Below are 19,579 nucleotides of genomic sequence, written 5' to 3'. Positions count from 1 at the left end.
AGAACGTGTCCCAAGTTCACGTATAACTGAAGCAGGTTTGACACTTCATTATTCTTGCATTTTAATGTAAATGTTAATACACCGTCATCGCCAATTAATTTTATAAGTTTACACATTGCTGACAACAACTGGAAAGGAGGATGGGACATAAAATTCATAGTGAATATTTACCAAACAATCATCATTTTGAATGTTGGTAATTCGGTATTAGGACCACCCCACTATTAAGACCAATTTTAATAATTCCCGCTGATGGTCACAATAGTGGGGTTTCACTGTATATCAATAACTGGTATGTGCAGTCTTGTCTGTGATAAAGTGCACATGAAAGATCCCTTGCTATTAAGTGAAGCAGGTTTCCTCGGAATACATGTCACATTGATGTTTGATATGTAGTATTCGATTAATAAATCAGTGTGCTCTTATGATGTTAAAAGTTTGATATCCCATTTGTGCACCATGACTGGTATATCAAAGGTTGATCAAGGATGATAGATCCTACAAACAAGCAGCAAGGGATCTTTTGCACACTTTCCCATAGAAAGGAGCTCGCTTTTGAGTCGGTGCACCACGACTGGTATATCAAAGATCGTCAAGGATGTGATCCTATCCTGTCCTCAGGTGAGCTCGAGTCGGTGCATGGTATAAAAGATCATGGTATGTGCCTGTGCTGTCTAATGGTGCAAAAAAGATGTGCTAGGGAAAAAATGTAGGGAGTTTTCTCTCTAAGACTGTCAAAATTACCAGTGTTTTACATCCAATAGCCGATGATTAATAAATGAATGTACTCTAGTGGTGTCGTTAAACAAAACAAACTTTAACTCAGGCGAGCACTCTGCCACTGAGCTATATCCCACCCTGGATGAAATATGAACATGATGATGTTATTAAAAAACGGACATCACACAGGTGAACAAATTAATAGTAACTCATCCAGTTTTAGCTGGAACTGTACTTGTTTCATTGTCAGCATGACCATCATCAGTGAAAGATATGAGATCTGTCTCATCCTCGGATGAAATACTTGACAATGCAAAGTGCCGTTTCTTATTGACATGTGGAGGCTTTGATTTCAATTCTGCACCATGTCTAGTCATGGCAAGTGTTTGGAAAGTCAAAGATTTAGGTGTATTTTGTGTGTGTGTGGTCTGTTTCCGTGACGGTAACACAATAGAACTAGGTTGACTATCACCAGACTCTTGACGAGAAATCTTTGCCAATCTGTGTCTTTCATTATGTTTGCTTCCATCTTGCCCCGTGTTCTCAGTGTTTCTTTGGAAATTATTGTGAGTCTGTAAAATAAAAAATCAAGACATTTTAAATAGCAATGTTTATAGGTGTCCAGTTAACAACTAATGTTGAAACCAAAATCACTGACAACTTCTCCTCAGTAAAATATTTTCCTGACTTCTGTATCAAAGGTTGGACTGATGTACTACTGACTATGGTAAAAAAGTATCCGTCTCCAACATATATGTGTCATTCCAGTAGATTAAAATGATAATTGTATTAAATACAGAATGTTGTATACAAAATGAACACGAGATGAGGCAGCAATGTCCGTGGATTAAGGGTTATAATGATAATATGGAAAAACAATAGCACTTGTTTGATTATGGTGCTGTTATACAAATAAATGGGGATGTCTCTACATATAGCTCAATCAGAGATGCTTAGATTGAAGGACTGAATCCCCTTGTTGGTGCACCTACTCATATTTGGGGGTTTTTTTCTCCATTCCAACCAGTGCCCTATGACTGGTATGTGCTGTCTTGTCTATGAGAAAGTGAATATAAATTATCTCTGCTGCTAATGGAAAAATGTAGTGGATTCTCTCTGTGTCAAAGCGATCAAATATTTGACACCAAGGAGCTTATGATTAATAAATCAATGTGCTCTAGTGGTGTCATTAAACAAAAAAACCTTTTAACTTTTAAGTAAACAGTCCTTTCCTTTGGTAAACCAAGTCAAGAAATTTTAGGTTGGGCTATTTCTCGTTCCAGTCAGTGAACCACGACTGGTATATCCAACGTCGTGGTTTGTGTTATCCTGTCTGTGGGATGGTGCATATAAAAAGGTTCCTTGCTCTAAGACTATATGTCGAAATTATCAAATGTTTGAGATCCAATAGCCGATGATTAATAAATCTATGTGCTCCAGTAGTGTTGTTAAATAAAACAAACTTTAACTTTTTCTTGTGGACAGGACGTAACACGGTTTTGTAATAATGATAATAATAATACTACTAATAATAATAATAATAATAAAACATTCAATTTGCAACAATAAACCAGATTGGTAATTTATTATTTTTATAAAACTGCCACATGCACATACAGTTTACACGCACACACACACACATATATACAAACACACACACACATACAGACACACACACATACACAAACACACACAAACCCCTCCCCCCCCCACACACACATACATACAGACACACGCACATACACAAACCCCCCCACAAGCTCCACACAGACACACACACACAGACACACACATGCACAAAAACACACACACACACACACACACACACAAAAAAACACACAGCAGATTTGAAAACCAGTATAGTTATTATCTACCTTTCCTTAAAAGAAGTCATCAATTTACCTTCTTGATGAAGTGCATCTCTGAACTGCTGCCATTTTGCATCATCATCAGCTTGCTTCAACACGGAGAGAAATAATTCTCCAGCTTCAGCATACTTTCCATCTCGATCCAGTTTGTGAAGTCTGGCCGCATGCCCTGTAGAGAAAGAAAGAAATGTTTTATTTAATGACGCTCTCAACACATTTTATTGATGGTTATATGGCATCAGACATATGGGTAAGGACCCCTGTAGAGAATGAGTATCATTCTTCAACTTTTAAGTGGACAGTATGTAGACATTAATTGTAATAAACCAAGGGGAGGGACTTGGCCCAGTGGTAAAGCATTTGTCTCATCAATTCCCATTGGGCTATTTCTCGTTCCAGCCAGTGCACCATGACTGGTATATCAGAGGCTGTGGTATATGCTACTCTGTCTGTGGGATGGCATATATAAAAGATCCATTGATACTAATGGAAAATATAACGGGTTATAACCAATATAACCAATAGATGTTGATTAATAAAGCAATGTGCTCTAGTGGTGTCATTACACAAAACAAACTTTAACATTGTTGTAATAAATTGGGGATGGGAGGGAGGGGTAAAGATCTCCAGGTCTTCTCCGGAAGCTGTGTTGTTATATATGGCTGCCCCCATATCTCATTTTAGTGTAAAATACTGTCTAAACCAGTGATTCATGTACACTTCTTACAAGTTTCTTATACAATACAATACAATAACTTTATTTCCATGTTCATATATGAATAATAAAAACATAGTCTGGTTGACCAACAAAAATAAAGTACATAAAATATTAATCGCCAACATCAAAAAACTACAACTCTATCTAATACGGTTCTCCCTAATACGTGTTGATCTGTATTGCGTTTTGCCGTTGACACACTGCTGACCAATGCGGGTCAATATGGATCAACCCGGTTTGCACCGAGACACACCAAATACACTTCCTAGAGCTAGACGTGTGAAATTCCAACAAATGACGTCATACATTCTACAGGATTGTGGGATATTGGGAAGTTTCTTCTAGCATCAAATACAAAACGGAGGAAACTTGCCGACCATGGTCTTCCGCAGAAATACCCTGTTTAATTCAAATATGGTCAGACGCTGCACATGACGTTCCCTTGCAGAAGAATGAGGCAAAGAAACACATTCATTTTCATTGAACAAATTTAGGCCTATGGTGTTGAACGCCGCCATTTTCAAAACGGAATGTCACATGACTTGCACCATGTGATCTAAACCGACCCGTGCTGATGCGTATTCGCCAATGTACCGTTGACACACCATACTGACCTGTAAGCGTGTTGCTCAATCCACATACTTATGTGAATTGAGACCAAAACATATTGATCCGGTTTGGCACCCATATTTGGTGTGTCACGACCCGTATCCTATCCATATTTGGTGTGTCAACGGTATACATCTCTAAATCATCTGGGGGTGGAATTTCAGGGCTCGAACTTAACGACGGCACCGACAGCAATTGCTGTCATTGAGATATAAATGACTGTAGGTCAGGAGCATCACTGATAGCACAAAAGTGCCATCGTTAAAGCTGTTTACTCCTGGTGTACATTATCTGCCAGTATATAACATGAGTACATTTAAAATAACATTTTAGTCTTATTTAATTACTGCAGAAGTCATTTAAAAAAACAGTCTTTAAATTGCCGTCATTGGGCCGTTTCATCCACGGCAATTTGGTTTTTAAATTGCTGTGGAATACAAATTCTATAATTAGAATCATGGGATTTAGTTCAGTCGGTTGAGTGCTCACTTGAGGTGCATATGGTGATGTCCCTTGTTAAAGAAGTGTCGTGAACATCGGGCAGAGAAAATCCAGCAAAATGAAGTTATACGTAAAATGAAAAGGTAAATGCAATTAAAACAATCGAACATAACACATCAGCGATCATAATACATCGACTTAATTGTAATCTGTGCTGCAAAAGGCCGTAATTGAGGTTATCCAGTATTCAACAGTGATACACAAAAACAAACAATGGCGGATGATACTGTTTTTTCGTGACACTCCAGAGATGGAAAAACTGAAAGAAATAAGTAATCACGCTTCACACTGTAAAGATCACTCAGAATAACACTCAAAACAAAATTATAAAGGCGAAAACGATAGTGACAAAGATGGCAGACAACATGAATATTGTTACCCTAAACGAAGACGGCACCGGTACTTCCGAAATAACATTTGTAGTATTTTAAATGAAAATGACTTTTATTATACTTGTACTACCCATATATGTTTATACATCTACTGATCTTACTATAACGATATAATTATATCAACTAATAACAATAACTAAACATGTAACAAATCAACTCAACTCATTCTGTTCACTCACATCATCATACAAACCTACAAGTTTAGGGTGACTTCATCTATGTTGAATTTTCTCTCGTCTACCTTACAAACATAGCTCTTTCTCCCCATATTATGAAAGGCACACCAGTAAACCCAGCTAAATTGCTATCAATATTGTCATGGAATATTGATGGCTTAAAACACAAATTAAATTGCCCACTAGTAATGGAACAACTTTCCACACATGATATTATATGCCTACAGGAGACCCACACAAACACACACAAAATAGACATAGGTAGTGTTACAACCACGATAGAAGGGTATACTTCTAAAATAAACATTGTCAGACTACAAACACGACAGATAAAACTCGAAGCGTTCATGTGGTAGAGGGTCTGGAGGTCTGCTTATCCTATATAAAAACGAGCTTCACCAACATATAACTGAAATCAATAACAAGAACGATTACACACTTTGGTTGAGAATCTCTGGACAGGTACTGGGGAGGGACAAAGACACCTTTTTATGTTCATTTTACATTCCACCATCAGACTCGCCTTACTTCCAAGATCAGTATTCCACTTTAGAAGCTGAGGTAGCTGAATATAGCATAAAAGGGTCTGTTCTCATAATGGGAGACACAAATGGCAGAACAGCAGACAAAACTACCATACTAAATGATTACATACCACATGACATAAGTGACTTCATACCCTTACCAACAGACTACATACCAGACTATATCACACGCAACCGAAAATCACAGGACACAACCATTAACACACATGGCAGAAAACTAACAGACTTTTGCATAACGACCGGTATGCGAATACTTAATGGAAGAACTCCTGGCGACTATTTAGGAAAATTAACCTGTTTCAATACCCAAGGCACAAGTGCAGTAGACTATGTCATCTGTCAGAGTAATTATCTGTCCAATATCATCAGCCTAAACGTTAAAAATATTACCCCAAATTCCATTCACTCCCCCATATCAGTGATCATTAAAGGCAAAGTACCTCACAATAAAGTACAGCCACCTAAACTACAACAACTGAATTCAAAACACAGAATCAACACAGAAAATAAAACAGCCTATCAACAGCTCCTTTCGTTAAAATCAATGGAAAAAATACAAAACTTTATGAATTCCAACATCTCTGCTGACAATATTAATAATAGTGTTGAAACACTGAACAATATCCTGCTGTTGGCAGCATCTAAAGTATCACCCATACATCACACACACAAAACCACAAAACACAAAAGGAAAAAACAACAAATATAAGTGCACTCCAGTCACAATTCCGGAACTTGGCAAGAAAATTGAAAATAAATCCACATAATACAACACTACGTAACACATTAATGAAAACAAAGAAAAAACTACATAGAAGCAATAAAAAACTTGAAAGAACACTAAAAGAGGAACTGTATACAAAATTAGAAGATCTAAATGAAAACAACCCAAAAGAATACTGGAACATAATAAATAAAATGACCAATAAACATGCATCTAACAGTGCTGAGCTACCTGATGAAATGGTTAATAATTTAACCAATCATTTAAGGAACTCAATAGTGACCTTAATTCATACTCAAACAGTAACTCACAAGAATTGCTTAAAGAACTCAAAACACTGGAAAATAAAAAACATGAGAAATGCCTAGATAGTCACATCACAACAAAAGAAATAACAATAGCCATAAAGACACTAAAACTTAACAAAGCATGTGGCCCTGATACCATCTCCAATGAAATGATTAAATTTGGCCATGACATAATAAGCTCCCCATTAGCCAAACTGTTTAATGCAGTATAGAACACAGGGACATTTCCATCCAGCTGGACTAACGGATATATAACGCCGATACATAAAAAGGGAAACCCAATGGACCCCAAAAATTATAGAGGAATAACTATAACAAGTTGCCTAGGTAAACTGTTTTCTACCATTCTCAACAACCAGACAGGTTTCAGAAAAGACAGAAGAACAACTGATAACATTTTCATTTTAAAAACTATTATAAATAAATATATAGAAAAGCAACACAAGAAACTATACGTATGCTTTATAGATTTCCAAAAAGCCTTTGACACGGTGTGGAGAGAAGGACACTACGGCTTGGTCTTGGCGACAAGTTTTAGAACATTATCAAGTCCATGTACAATAAGACAGAAGTGGCAGTAAAATTTTCAAATGGGGTATCAGACCACTTCCCTTCTAACATTGGAGTAAAACAGGGGGATAGTTTAAGTCCTACTATGTTTAACATATATACTACTCAAAAGAATTTAAGGATCAAAAATTTATAACCAAATAAGTTTCAGAGTGTATTAGATTGATGATGTAAACTACACCAAAAATTTAATTTATTGTTCCATATTTACAAAAACCCACAAATAAACGTCACTGTATACAAGAAAGTCACATGACATGCTGTCAAAGTTGAAGGTTGTCAAACATGGATTTTACACATTAGAACATTCGTTTAATAGTGTGTGAATCCACCTCTGGCGCGAATACACTCGACACATCGTTGCCTCATGCTGTTGATCAGACGTCTGAAGAACTCTTGGGGAATAGCCTGCCACTCTGCCATAAGAAGTTGACCCAGATCATGAAGGTTGGCCGGAGGGGCATGGTTATCCCGAACTCTCCTGCCTAATTTGTCCCAGGCGTGCTCTATTGGGGCCAAGTCAGGCGAATATGCTGGCCAATCCATCCTGGCGATACCTTGTTGTCTGAGAAAGTCCGTTACCACCCTGGCGCGGTGGGGTCTGGCATTGTCATCCTGCAGAACCGCTCCGCTGCCAATCTGCTGAAGGCCTGGGAGAACCAACGGCCGGATAATCTCATTCAGATAGCGGATTCCATTCAGATTGCCATCCACCACATAGAGGGTGGTCCTGTGGTGGATAGAGATGCCGCCCCACACCATGACGCTGCCACCACCGAACCGGTGACGTTGTCTAACGTTAACGTCAGTGAAGCGCTCCCCAGGACGTCTATAGACACGAACCCGACCGTCGTTGAACTGGAGACTAAAACCTGGACTCATCAGTGAACATCACTCGACCCCACTGAACACGTTGCCACCGCAGATGAAGTGTGCACCAGTGACGTCTGGCCGTTCTGTGACGTGGTAGGAGTGGTGGTCGAACAGCCTGGTGACGGCAGCGTAGATTATTGGCTCTCAGACGATTGCGTATGGTTTGATCAGTCGCAGTCCGCAGATTGTCACGTAATCGGCGTGCAGTGGTTGTGCGTTGACGTAGAGCCATATTGGTGATGTAGCGGTCCTCTCTATTTGTAGTGCTTCGGGGTCTTCCCGAACGTGGACGATTTCGAATAGAATTCGTTGCTTGGTACCATTGCTGCAGTCGGCCAACGACACTCTGACTGACACCAAGTCTCAGAGCAACATTTCTTTGCGTATTGCCATCCTGAAGCCAAGCAATAGCCCTTCCTCGATCTTCGATAGTCAGTTGACGTCGTACCATTGTCGAATTTGGAGTGTGCACCGTACACGAACGCAAGCTCCAATTATATGGAAATTCAGCATTGGGAACATGGAATACACATGCAAAGCGTGCAAATGAAGCCCTTTGTGAAAAAGCAAGTTATGGGCACTTAGCAGACCTTTCGCTTTTGCCTAATTTACGTGCAAATGTAAGCATGTTTTCGCCATTAGAACTAGTCGACAATGTCAATGACAGTGGATTTTAATTCATTTATGGGTTGCTTAGACCCACTTTAGTCAAAATGGAACAATACCATGCGTGACATTATGGTCTAGCTAATATAATTGACATTCAGAAAATAATGTCGAAAATATCGTCTGACCCTTAAATTCTTTTGAGTAGTATATATATATAGATGACCTTACCTTTCCAACAAATATATGTACACCAGTAACGCTCCAGAAACAAACAATATCACATTTGCTATGGGCCGACGATCTAGTCCTTATATCTGAAACCGCCAACGGTCTACAAGAATGCCTCAACAAGCTTAGTAACTTTTGCAAATCATGGCACCTTAATATTAATCCAGCAAAATCAAATTCTATGATAATACAAAAAGGAAAAAGCCCCACTAATCTGAAATTATGCCTGGAACAAGATGAAATAGTTCAAACAAACAACTACACATACTTAGGATGCAACATAAACTCTGTCGGAAACTTCACACAAACAAAACTAGAACTAAGCAAGAAGGGCTCAAAGGCCCTTTTTAAATTACATATGACTTTCGGGGGGACAAACCCTCCTCCATATAGTTATAATAAGCTTTTTGACTCTCTTATTAAACCGATCCTGCTATATAACTGTGAGGTATGGGGCAGCGAACTCTACGGCAGATTAAAAAAGCACAACCAACACACATTTTTGGACACATTAAAAAACGAGCCATATGAAAAAATATACACAAAATTTTGTAAGTTAAACCTCCAAGTCGGAAAGAATAGCACCAATATTGCATGCAAAAGCGAACTTGGGAGATATCCACTGATTAATAACATACACACCAATATATATAAATACTGGGCATACCTAGAACGCATAGAAACGTCGAGAACAATTCTCTATGACGCAATACAATGCAGTAAAGAACTACAGTCACAACACAACATAGGCTGGCATGCATATTGCAAATGTATGTTTGAAATTAACAATATCGACCCACTTAAACTAAAAAATAACAAAAACTGCATGAAAAGAAATGCAAAAGCCATAACTGAAACCCTTAACAACAATTTCAAAGAATACTTTACAATAAAACTAGAAAAATCTGAAAAACTCCAAATATTCAAACATATTAAAGATGAATATAAATTAGCCGAATATCTAAACCAAATTAAAAATGTAAACTTTAGGCAGGCAGTTACAAAACTAAGAATATGCACTCACTGACTTGAAATTGAAACTGGACCATATAGGAACACTGACAGAAAAGACAGACTATGCAGACTGTGTAACCAAGAAGTAGAAGACGAAATACATTTTCTGACAACATGTCCCACAAACTCCCACATACGAAATATCCTATACAATAAAATACAACAACTCTGCCCAGACTTTCAACATCTAACCAACAAAGAGAAATCATTTTTTCTCTTAGATTGCCCAGGGAATATATCCGTAATAATAGGTCAGTCGTGCTATGAAATGTTAAATCACAGGACAGAACTCTCTAGACCCCCTACCACAGTCTAGAACAAACTAAAAACAAAACCACATAACTATACTTTTATTCTCTTTCATGTATGCATTTATATCTGTATGTTATTTTATATTCATGCATAAAGGCAATTCATTTTAGAGTTTTATGTAACATTATAACATGTTCATGATGGTAGCATCATTATTAGCACTACTAGTTTATGTTTATGTACATTTCTGTATGATGCATATATGGAAATAAATGATTTGAATCTTGAATCTGTGTCACAGAATCGAACCACCTCAGTGGATCCATTCAACTGACTGGTTTTTCTCTTGTTCTAACCAGTGGCTAACAAAGGCATAGGAACAAAGTAAGTGCATATAAAAGACTCTTGCTACATTAGGAAAAATGTAGCGGGTTTCCTTTAATGACTATGTGTCATAATTACCAAATGTTTCACATCCAATAGTTGATGATTAATTAATCAATGTGCTCTAGTGGTGTCATTAAAGAAAACAAACTCTAAATCAGCCAGTGTATATTAAAAAAGATAATTCACTTGGAGTAGGAGAGGGTCGACTTCCAAATTAACCCACCATCTTAGGCACCTGTACAGGAAGTTATGCAGGGGGTCAAGACTGTTGAGTTTAGGAGTTGGCGAATCATGAAATCTCTCCTGGAAAATATATTGAAAAAAAGAGAAAATTTGCTTGAGCAATGAGGGGAGGGTGGGTGGAGTTGGGGAGAGGGTATGCACACCTCTAGTGGGGGCATAATCCACATTTTAATCTAAATGATTAATTATTTATATAGAATAGGTCAAACACAACCAACCAAAAACCCCAGTAAATTTTCATCCTCATGCATCTTGTATTTCAACCACAACCAGCATTTCTCTGCTGTCCTAAGCACCCAGGTTATCTGGCAGGTGTACAAGTACCGCAGGGTTTTGTTTAACGACACCACTAGCGCACATTTAATTATTAATCATCAGCTTTTGGATGTCAAACATTTGATAATTTTGACTTACAGTCTTAAATAGGAAACCAGCTACATTTTTCCATTAATAGCAATTAGGGATCTTTTATATGAATCCATGACGTTTCGCCCCAAGGCAGTTCACCCCAAGTCAGTTCGCCCTGTTCGCCCCATGTACCAGTTCGCCCCCAAGTCGATTCGCTTCCAACTGTTTACTCTTTCTTTAGAAACATGTTAAAGTGTGTGTGTGTGTGTGTGTGTGTGTGTGTGTGTTTCTTTTCTTAGAGGGGAGGGACGGATCATGAGTCAGTCTGGGCACCGATGATATAATCACCAGTTTAATAATATATATAAAGTGTTTCATAAAATTAAAAAGAGCACATCATCAACATTTATTAAAATATCCGTTCCTGCCAGAGATAGGATCTGTTTGAAGAATAAAGAAATAATTTGAGTAAAAATAATTATATCTACAAACTATCACAAATAAAATGAAATAAACCTCCACCTTGGTTAATCAGCTACAAAACTTTGATGCTGATAATATGCATCTTTGGCTAACCCCGTTATGGGGGCGAACTGGTTATGCAGGTAGGGGCGAACTGACATACTATTTGGGGGCGAACTGACTGGGGGCGAACTGACTTGGGGGAAAAACATCTGGTACCCCTTTTATATGCATCATCCTACGGACACATACCACAGCCTTCGATATACCAGTCGTGGTGCACTGGCTGGAACAAGCAATAGCCCAATATGGCCGCCGATCCCACACTGACTGCCCATCAAGCAAGCGCTTTAAAAAAAATAGTAGCTTTTACTACTGGGTTACGTCTCACCCCCTCCCCCTCCCCTCCCCTGAATGTATTATACTGTGTTTAATCAGCACTTTAAACTATTTACAACAGCACTATCCTTGGTGTGACCAGCGTTTATTCAGCAGCTAATTAACAACACATACATTAGTCTGATGATTAGAATAAATAAATTCAAAATTTGGTTAACCGAGTTGCTGTGCTGAACGCTGTTCTTAGAATTATCACATCCCAGATGTCCCAGCACTATAACTGCCAGCTCACCCTTTGTCTGCAGTTATCTCTCATCAACCACCGATACCGTTACCGTGAAGTGTAAACATTTAAATCTAGCTTCACTAAGTGCCGCCAGAATTATCATTTATAAATGTCAATATTGAATTCTAGTTGAAACTTTGTTTCAGAAGTCATGACAAAAAATAATGGAGGCTAAATGTAATGTAATGAATCGGGAAGTTAATTTTAGATACACCCGATATGTAACGTCATGGCTATTTATAGCGTAGTGGAAACCGAAACAGTGGTCAAAAACAACTCAACAACAACGAATGCTACCAAACCCATTAAAACTAGGCAACCCCTCAAAACCCCAACGATTAGCAAAGTAGAAAAAAAACCCTCCAAACATTCAAAAACCTAAGCAAACATCAAGGTAGGAGCCCAGCAAAAACGCTTACCCGCCATCTGTTCTTAAAGACCAAAATAATAGTAGCACCAGTCAAAACTAGACAACAAAAGCCAACCAAAACGCCAGCCAAAGATAGTATAGGCACACCCACCCGCCCCCCCCCCCCACCCGCCCCCCCCCCCCCCCCCCCCCCCCCCCCCCCCCACCACTACTAACACCGTCCCAAGCCCCTTCTACAAGGAAGTGCCAACAAAAACCGCCGGCAATATGAGAAACCAACCCAACGTCCAGAGCCAAACCCCCACACCCACACCCACCGCCAAAACCCCCACCCCCACCACCACCCCCGCCCCCACTAACAAATGGTTGGCCAAACTCCACCCACTACCAGCCCACGCCACCTCACTCCAAACTCTGAGAGAGGATAACCCCAACCTGTCTATCAGCGAGGTAACAACCTGGACAAATGGTTACCTCCTTATTACAACCACCCAACCAGGCAACCACTCTATCATAGTGCAAGGGCGCAGACACTCGCTCCTCCTATACAAGAAGAAACCAAGTAAGTGCCACCACTGTCAGCAGTGGGGACACGGCGCCGCTAAATGCCGCCACTCCAACAGTCTACCCACCTGCCATCGCTGCGGCCAAAAACATACCAGAGCCTCCATCAACTCACCCTGCACCAACCCCATCCAATGTCCCAATTGTCTGGACAGACACATGGCCCACGACCCCCGATGCCACCACTATCAAAGGGCGCTGCGGCAAATGAACCTTATGGATAAAAAAGAAAAAGTCACAATCAAACCAAAACCAACCAGCAGAGACAACTGCCTAGTAACGAAAACAATCTCCTATGCAGAAAAAGTCAAAACAACAGACCAAACGCAAGTCAACGAACTTAAAGCAATAATTGAAAAATTAGCCCTAGAGATCTCCTCCATCAAAGACGACATAAGACAAAAAAAATAAAAATAATAATAATAATAATAATTAAAAAAAAGTAAATAGAAATAAACAGACAAATATAACAAATAAAATAACTTCAGGATAGAATATGGGAGATACATCTCCACACACCCAAAATAAACAAAATATTTCTAAAAATAAGGGCCTTAGCGTTCTCCAATGGAACGCTAAAGGCCTCCACTCAATGGGACATGGTGCCGAACTCATACAACTCATTAGCACCAATAACAACAAGCCAGATATCATATGCCTACAAGAAACTTGACTAGGAAACGGCATCAGTAAAAATTAAAATAAAAAATCTAAAACTTTCAAAATCTTAGGCTACACAACCTATTATAAACATAGAGAAAATAGCACCAGAGGTGGACTAGCCACACTTATTAAAAGCACTATACCACATAGCGAAATCAAATACAAGTCCATAAATGCCAATCTAGAAGTCCTAGGACTTACTATACTAAACGATAAAATGCCTATAGACGTTATTAACGTATATAGCCCACCAGGAACAGCCCATAAGCAACTAACTATAAATGATTACAATAAACTTATAAAACCAAACCATAACTTAATACTAGTAGGAGACTTCAACAGCCACAACCCACTGTGGGGAGGTCTCCTGTCCTGGACAGAGGGAACCGGCCAAGGCCGGTCCCTGTGGCCAGGATAGGCGTGTGCTACAACAGCTTGCTCTGAATGTGCACGTAAATCTCTTTGTCTTGTCTTGTCTTGTGGGGAGGTCAGCACTCCAACGCACAGGGAGACATACTGGAAGAATTCATCAACATACATAATCTAGTATGTCTCAACGATGGCAGTAATACCTTCTACCACGATCAATCGCCAAGCTCTTCTGCCATCGACCTCACTATAACATCTAATAACTTAGGCGCTAACGCCCAATGGGAAGTACTCAATGCCCTCAACAGCGACCACCTCCCCATCTTAATCAACTATAAAAGTAATGTAGAATACGCAGAAATAGAAAAATTCATACCTAAATTCAAATTTAGTAAAGCCAATTGGGCAGGCTTTACAAGCGAATGTAGCAAAATTAAACTAGAAGACAACATAAATATCGACGATGCTACTAACAAACTCACCAACGAAATAATTAAAATAGCAGAGAAAAATATACCTAAAACTAAACAACCTAGTAAAAATAAACCTGTTAGTTGGTGGACGGACGAAATGCAGCTTCAGAAACAGGATGCGGAAACTCTTAAAAAAAAAACAGGTACCCAGGAATACAACTCTAAATATAAAATAGCAAAAAATTAAATAGGTAAATTAATTATTAAAGCTAAACAGGCCAGCTGGCAAACATTCTGCGGTGAAATAAATAATAGAACATCTATTAGAGAAATGTGGAAGAAAGTTCAAGCTATACAAGGACAACGCGCGACCACCAGTCCTTCAAAAACATAAAACAGCAACCACTAATAAACAAAAAGCTGACCTTCTAAGTAAAACCTTTAGCAAAAACAGTAGTAACGAAAATTTCCCTAAACAATTCTTTGATAAACTCAAGAAAGATAACTCCTTGCCAAAAACTAATACTAATACGGCCAATCAGCCAAACAACGATAACCTAGAATTTAATAAACCACTAACATTGATAGAACTAAAAACTGCTCTTAAAGCTGAAAAAAAGTACCGCCACTGGGCCCGACCAAATTAGTTACACCCTACTCAAGCACATACCGGTGTAGCAGGCTCAAACCACTCCCCTCAGATTTCACTCTAGAGTGATTTGGGCCTAGGCTCAGATCACTCTAAGAGTTATTTGAGCCTAGGCTCAGATCACTCCCCTGCCCAGGCTCATTTCACTCCCCTCAGGCTCAAATCACTCCCCTCCAGGCTCAAATCACTCCCCTCTCTAAATTACGAGTATAGCTATTATCTAGAATGACATCGGCATTGCAATTAATGAATAAAGGAAAGGAATACACTTGCATTATGACACTTTATTTGTATTATTTGATAACTATTTTACTGACTGCATGCCTGCTGTGGATGAAAGGGATAGTATTTTTTTAAGGACTAATTATCTGTTAATACTTTTATGATCTTCTAGGCTCATTTCACTCCCCATCCAGGCTCAAATTACTCCCCTATCTAAATTACAAGTATAACTATTTAATACACGTCCTAATAGTAGCGTCTTCAATTCTTAAATTAGTGGTAACTAGTGAGTTATTAGGAATAAGTAACTGCATATTTGAGTACATCGCTTATCGTAAGCAGTTTCAAGTAAACAAAATAAATACTAGTTTGTCAATTAAATACCAGCTGTTACTTATAATAAGCAAAGGAGGACATTTTTATTGTTTACATTGTAACTCAATTTATACGTTGTCATAGTTATCTTCCGAGAATAGTTTTTTTGCAGATGATTAAACTTGGTGAAAAAGAGTTTGTGTTGTTACGTGTGACTGTCAATATAAGGAATGACGTCTGAATCGACTTGCTTTATATTATGTCCTCATGGATGTAAGTGGGTTCACGAGAGCAGAGTTTCCATAACACAGACTACCTTTAACCTTAACACAGACTAACTTGTGGGGTTATTTTCCATGTTTTCACGAACACAGGTAATGGAAAATAGACAATGAGGTCAACATGTCAGAAAACATACATTTCAGATTCATATATGACTACATTACACGATTAAAAGTGTTCATTGTAATTTGTGAGGTATATCATACAGTTAGAGTTCATGAGGGGTGGTACAACGCACAAGGGTTCGCACCGCATCCAGTGTCGCTGGCCTTGGCGATCTTCCGTGTGTATGACTACTGGTGTATTTAACATGGAAGCCACGGCAACAATCTCAATGTCTGTGGCCCAAACTGCATTATTGTCCATATCACTCGCCAACAAGTATGCTGTCATATCCGGGTGGTCAGAGTAACCCTGGAAGTGCTTGCTATAGCGTTCATCACCGAGAACTTGAACGACTTGTGTAATCCAAAATTAAGCAGGAAAAGACAACTCGTCCTATTACTTGAAACTCACGGTTAGGGTTCTTGATCAAAGATCTAATAGAGGGCGCTATTAAGTAAAACAATTCGGTAATTAGTATTAATCAACGAAGATTCCATTAAATCTACATTTTGGAGTAGAATTGTAAGTTTATTCGTTTACATATGGTTAAGAAGGTATTCTAGAAGGTGGAAAAGATACCAAAATTCTGCGTTGATATGACTTTTTACCAATTAATGCGTTTACCAACTTCGCTATCCAGTGAGTGAAAAGAAGAAATGTTCTATCGTGGAATGAGCTAAAAATAGCCCATGACTTCGGCCTCGCTTTCGCGTCCAGTGTACACTCACTGAATGTAAACAAAGAATGGCCGTGCTACTGGTAGGAAGTTCACACGTACGGAGACTGGGCGATTATATTGCGGAGCGGCCGTTATTAAAGAACTTTAACTTAGGACAGTCTGTTGTGGTGAACTATTGTGGAATCAGTGGTGGCAAATTGTACAATTCTGGACACATATCAAGAATGGAACATGGTATACACCATTTTAAACCAGATCATTTATTGTTGCATGTTAGAGGAAATGACTTGGACTGCAGAAAAGCAGAGACAGACATTGACTTTTCACATGAGTTAATATTAAAACTTGTGTGCATTGCAGAAACATTTGCTAAGCGATACAATATTAAACGTACAACAATATGTCAATTGTTACCACGCTTCTCTACCAGACATATTTCTTCACAAGTATATAACCAACGTGTACAGCTTGCTAACACCCTATTGAAAGCAGAGTTAGCAAATAAACCAACCATGCAATATTGGAACATTCAAGGAGTTAAGAACAGTATAACTCCCATATTTAGTGATGGCGTTCACTTTAACTTGGAGCATGGCATGCCCAAATAATACAGAAATGTACGTGGGGCAATAATTAGGTCAATTAATACTGTCACAACACAGATTTAAAATTTTCATGTAACACATATGCTATAGCTAACAATAATTTGCAAATAAGCGATACGGTATTTCATAATTCTGAATGCATAACTCTAGGTGTCTATATGTGCAAAGGTATGTCTAATTCGTATTAAGCATATCGGGTTGTGATAGGCCTACATGTATAAGTTATGTCTAGTTAGCATGTGCTGAGGTTACAAAGGATGATACACATGGATACTTGCTGCAACTGTATTGTGTCATCTTAATGGGATTTATCACATAAATGTTAGTGTGAGTATACGGGGTGCACTGGGTGATGTTTACTCTTTGCATTTGTCTGTGAGATGAAGCACGAGGAGTATGCTTAGTATGATTTGGTGCTATATGTTGTGCTGAGAACTTATCACAATGTTTGTGATAAAAGGCATAATTGAGGTATTGGTCCAATTATACTGTATACTGTGCTATGAGTCACATAAATGCCTGTTTTTGCAATATCGTCTTTGGTTTACTAGCAACCTTTGCAGCTGTCTTGTGTTAAATAACATAATTAGGAGGTATAGTGCAGTTGTAGTAAACATGTATGTGTATACTTAAGGCAAGTGTTCGGTACTGTCGTGACATAACCACCGAATGTTATGACGCATTGCGATCTAAGTAGCAATGCATTATATTATAGGCATTATACAAACTGCCTACAATAATTGTTGAGGTATAATCTTGATTACAATACACTATAGTTTGAGCATTTATCCGTATACATCTATGTTTCAAATAATAAATCTCACACCTAGAGTTACAATAACTAATGGAGCTATTGAGGGGTAAGAGGTAAAAATGTGTAATTGCATAATTGAATTTATAATTATATCTTTGTGAAAGTAATAAATTAAATATATATTAGTGATTACAGCATAATGTCCACAAAAGGCACCGACCCGCCTCCAAGGAAGTCGAGACGTCTAAACAATGCCAGGAAATCTGTTAAATAAGCTAAATCTACAAAGTCTGCAGAAGTTTCTAGAGCAAAAACAGCAGGACAAGCAAACCAGCCAGTTAGCCTTGAACAACAGATTCAGAAGTGCATCAATGATGCAATTCCGGCAATCACAAAATCAGTGATCGCTGCACTGCATTCAAGTGGGAGCTTGAACACAGATCCGCCAACACCACAGCAACAACTGTCCGCCCAGCCAGCCAGGTCGGAAACAGAGGCACCACCAGCTGTTGCAGTAGAATGCCAAAGTTCAGCAACCAGGCAGATGCAGGCTATGGTGTTGGAGGACCTGCTCAATACACCTGAAAATATTACAGGTATGGAACCTTCAGTTAGTAAATGGAACACAAGTATGGGAAAACAAAGTATTGGTAAGCCACTGGCATTGGGAATTGATCCCAAGTTGAAGGCCAAAATATGGGCAAATGAGTATGTGGATATGGGTGCATTAATCAACCAACATACATTGAAAGAAAGATACTCCATGTCAGAAACAGGTGGAGGTATCACGTTTGTTAAACAAAACCCCACGGAGTATAAATTTGAATCTGTCGCCCACTGGTTGACAGCCTTTCACATATTTGTGGGGATATATTGTGAACGGCACTCACAGGAGGCATCACATTTGATGAAATATGCACTTACAGTGCAAAAGCTTGCGCAGCAGGCATGTGATTCAGCGGCTCTTAATTATGACCGCTCTTTCAGGCAATGGAGAGAGCTTTCTCCCGCAGATTTACCCTGGGAACAGATAAATCTAGAACTTTATCAGGAAGCATTGGCAATGGGCCTATCATTTAAAGCCAAGTCTGTGTCAAAAGGGGCATTTCAACAAGCCATTAAAGCTAAATCCAGTACAGCTGAGAAATACTGTTTCAGTTTTAACAACATGAAAGGAATATGTAGCAGGGGAGCACAGTGCTCCTTTCGACACATCTGTCAGCGGTGCCAAGGATCTCATAGCAGACGGTGTTGTCCTCTCAAACAGTCAGCAACAGTCTCCGGAAATGAGAAATCTGGATACTCCTACTACAAAAAATCAGGACCTAATAACTCCAGTGGATCCTAAAAGATTAAAGTTTTGGCTACATGGATACCCGACAGAAGATAAAACATTTTTATTACACGGATTTACATT

General features: G+C 38.9%; 1 protein-coding gene across 2 annotated transcripts in view; it reads right to left on the bottom strand.

The window, feature by feature from the left end:
- Nucleotides 1-740: 740 nt before the first annotated feature.
- Nucleotides 741-19,579, bottom strand: part of LOC121382732 — a 33,219-nt gene continuing 14,380 nt past the window's right edge. The window contains exons 1-3 of one of the 2 annotated variants that reach the window (XM_041512290.1): nt 10,718-11,114; nt 2,623-2,757; nt 741-1,292 (exon numbers count right to left, since the gene is read on the bottom strand). In XM_041512290.1, coding sequence (XP_041368224.1) covers nt 930-1,292; nt 2,623-2,670 — 411 coding nt within the window. In that variant the 5' untranslated portion in view covers nt 2,671-2,757; nt 10,718-11,114 and the 3' untranslated portion in view covers nt 741-929. Of the gene's footprint in view, nt 1,293-2,622; nt 2,758-10,717; nt 11,115-19,579 lie in introns of those variants that run through there. The other variant, XM_041512289.1, reaches the window with a different exon arrangement.

Source organism: Gigantopelta aegis, chromosome 10 (genome assembly GCF_016097555.1).
Source record: "Gigantopelta aegis isolate Gae_Host chromosome 10, Gae_host_genome, whole genome shotgun sequence".
NCBI classification, from domain to species: domain Eukaryota; kingdom Metazoa; phylum Mollusca; class Gastropoda; order Neomphalida; family Peltospiridae; genus Gigantopelta; species Gigantopelta aegis.
This window is presented reverse-complemented; position numbering and strand designations above follow the sequence as displayed.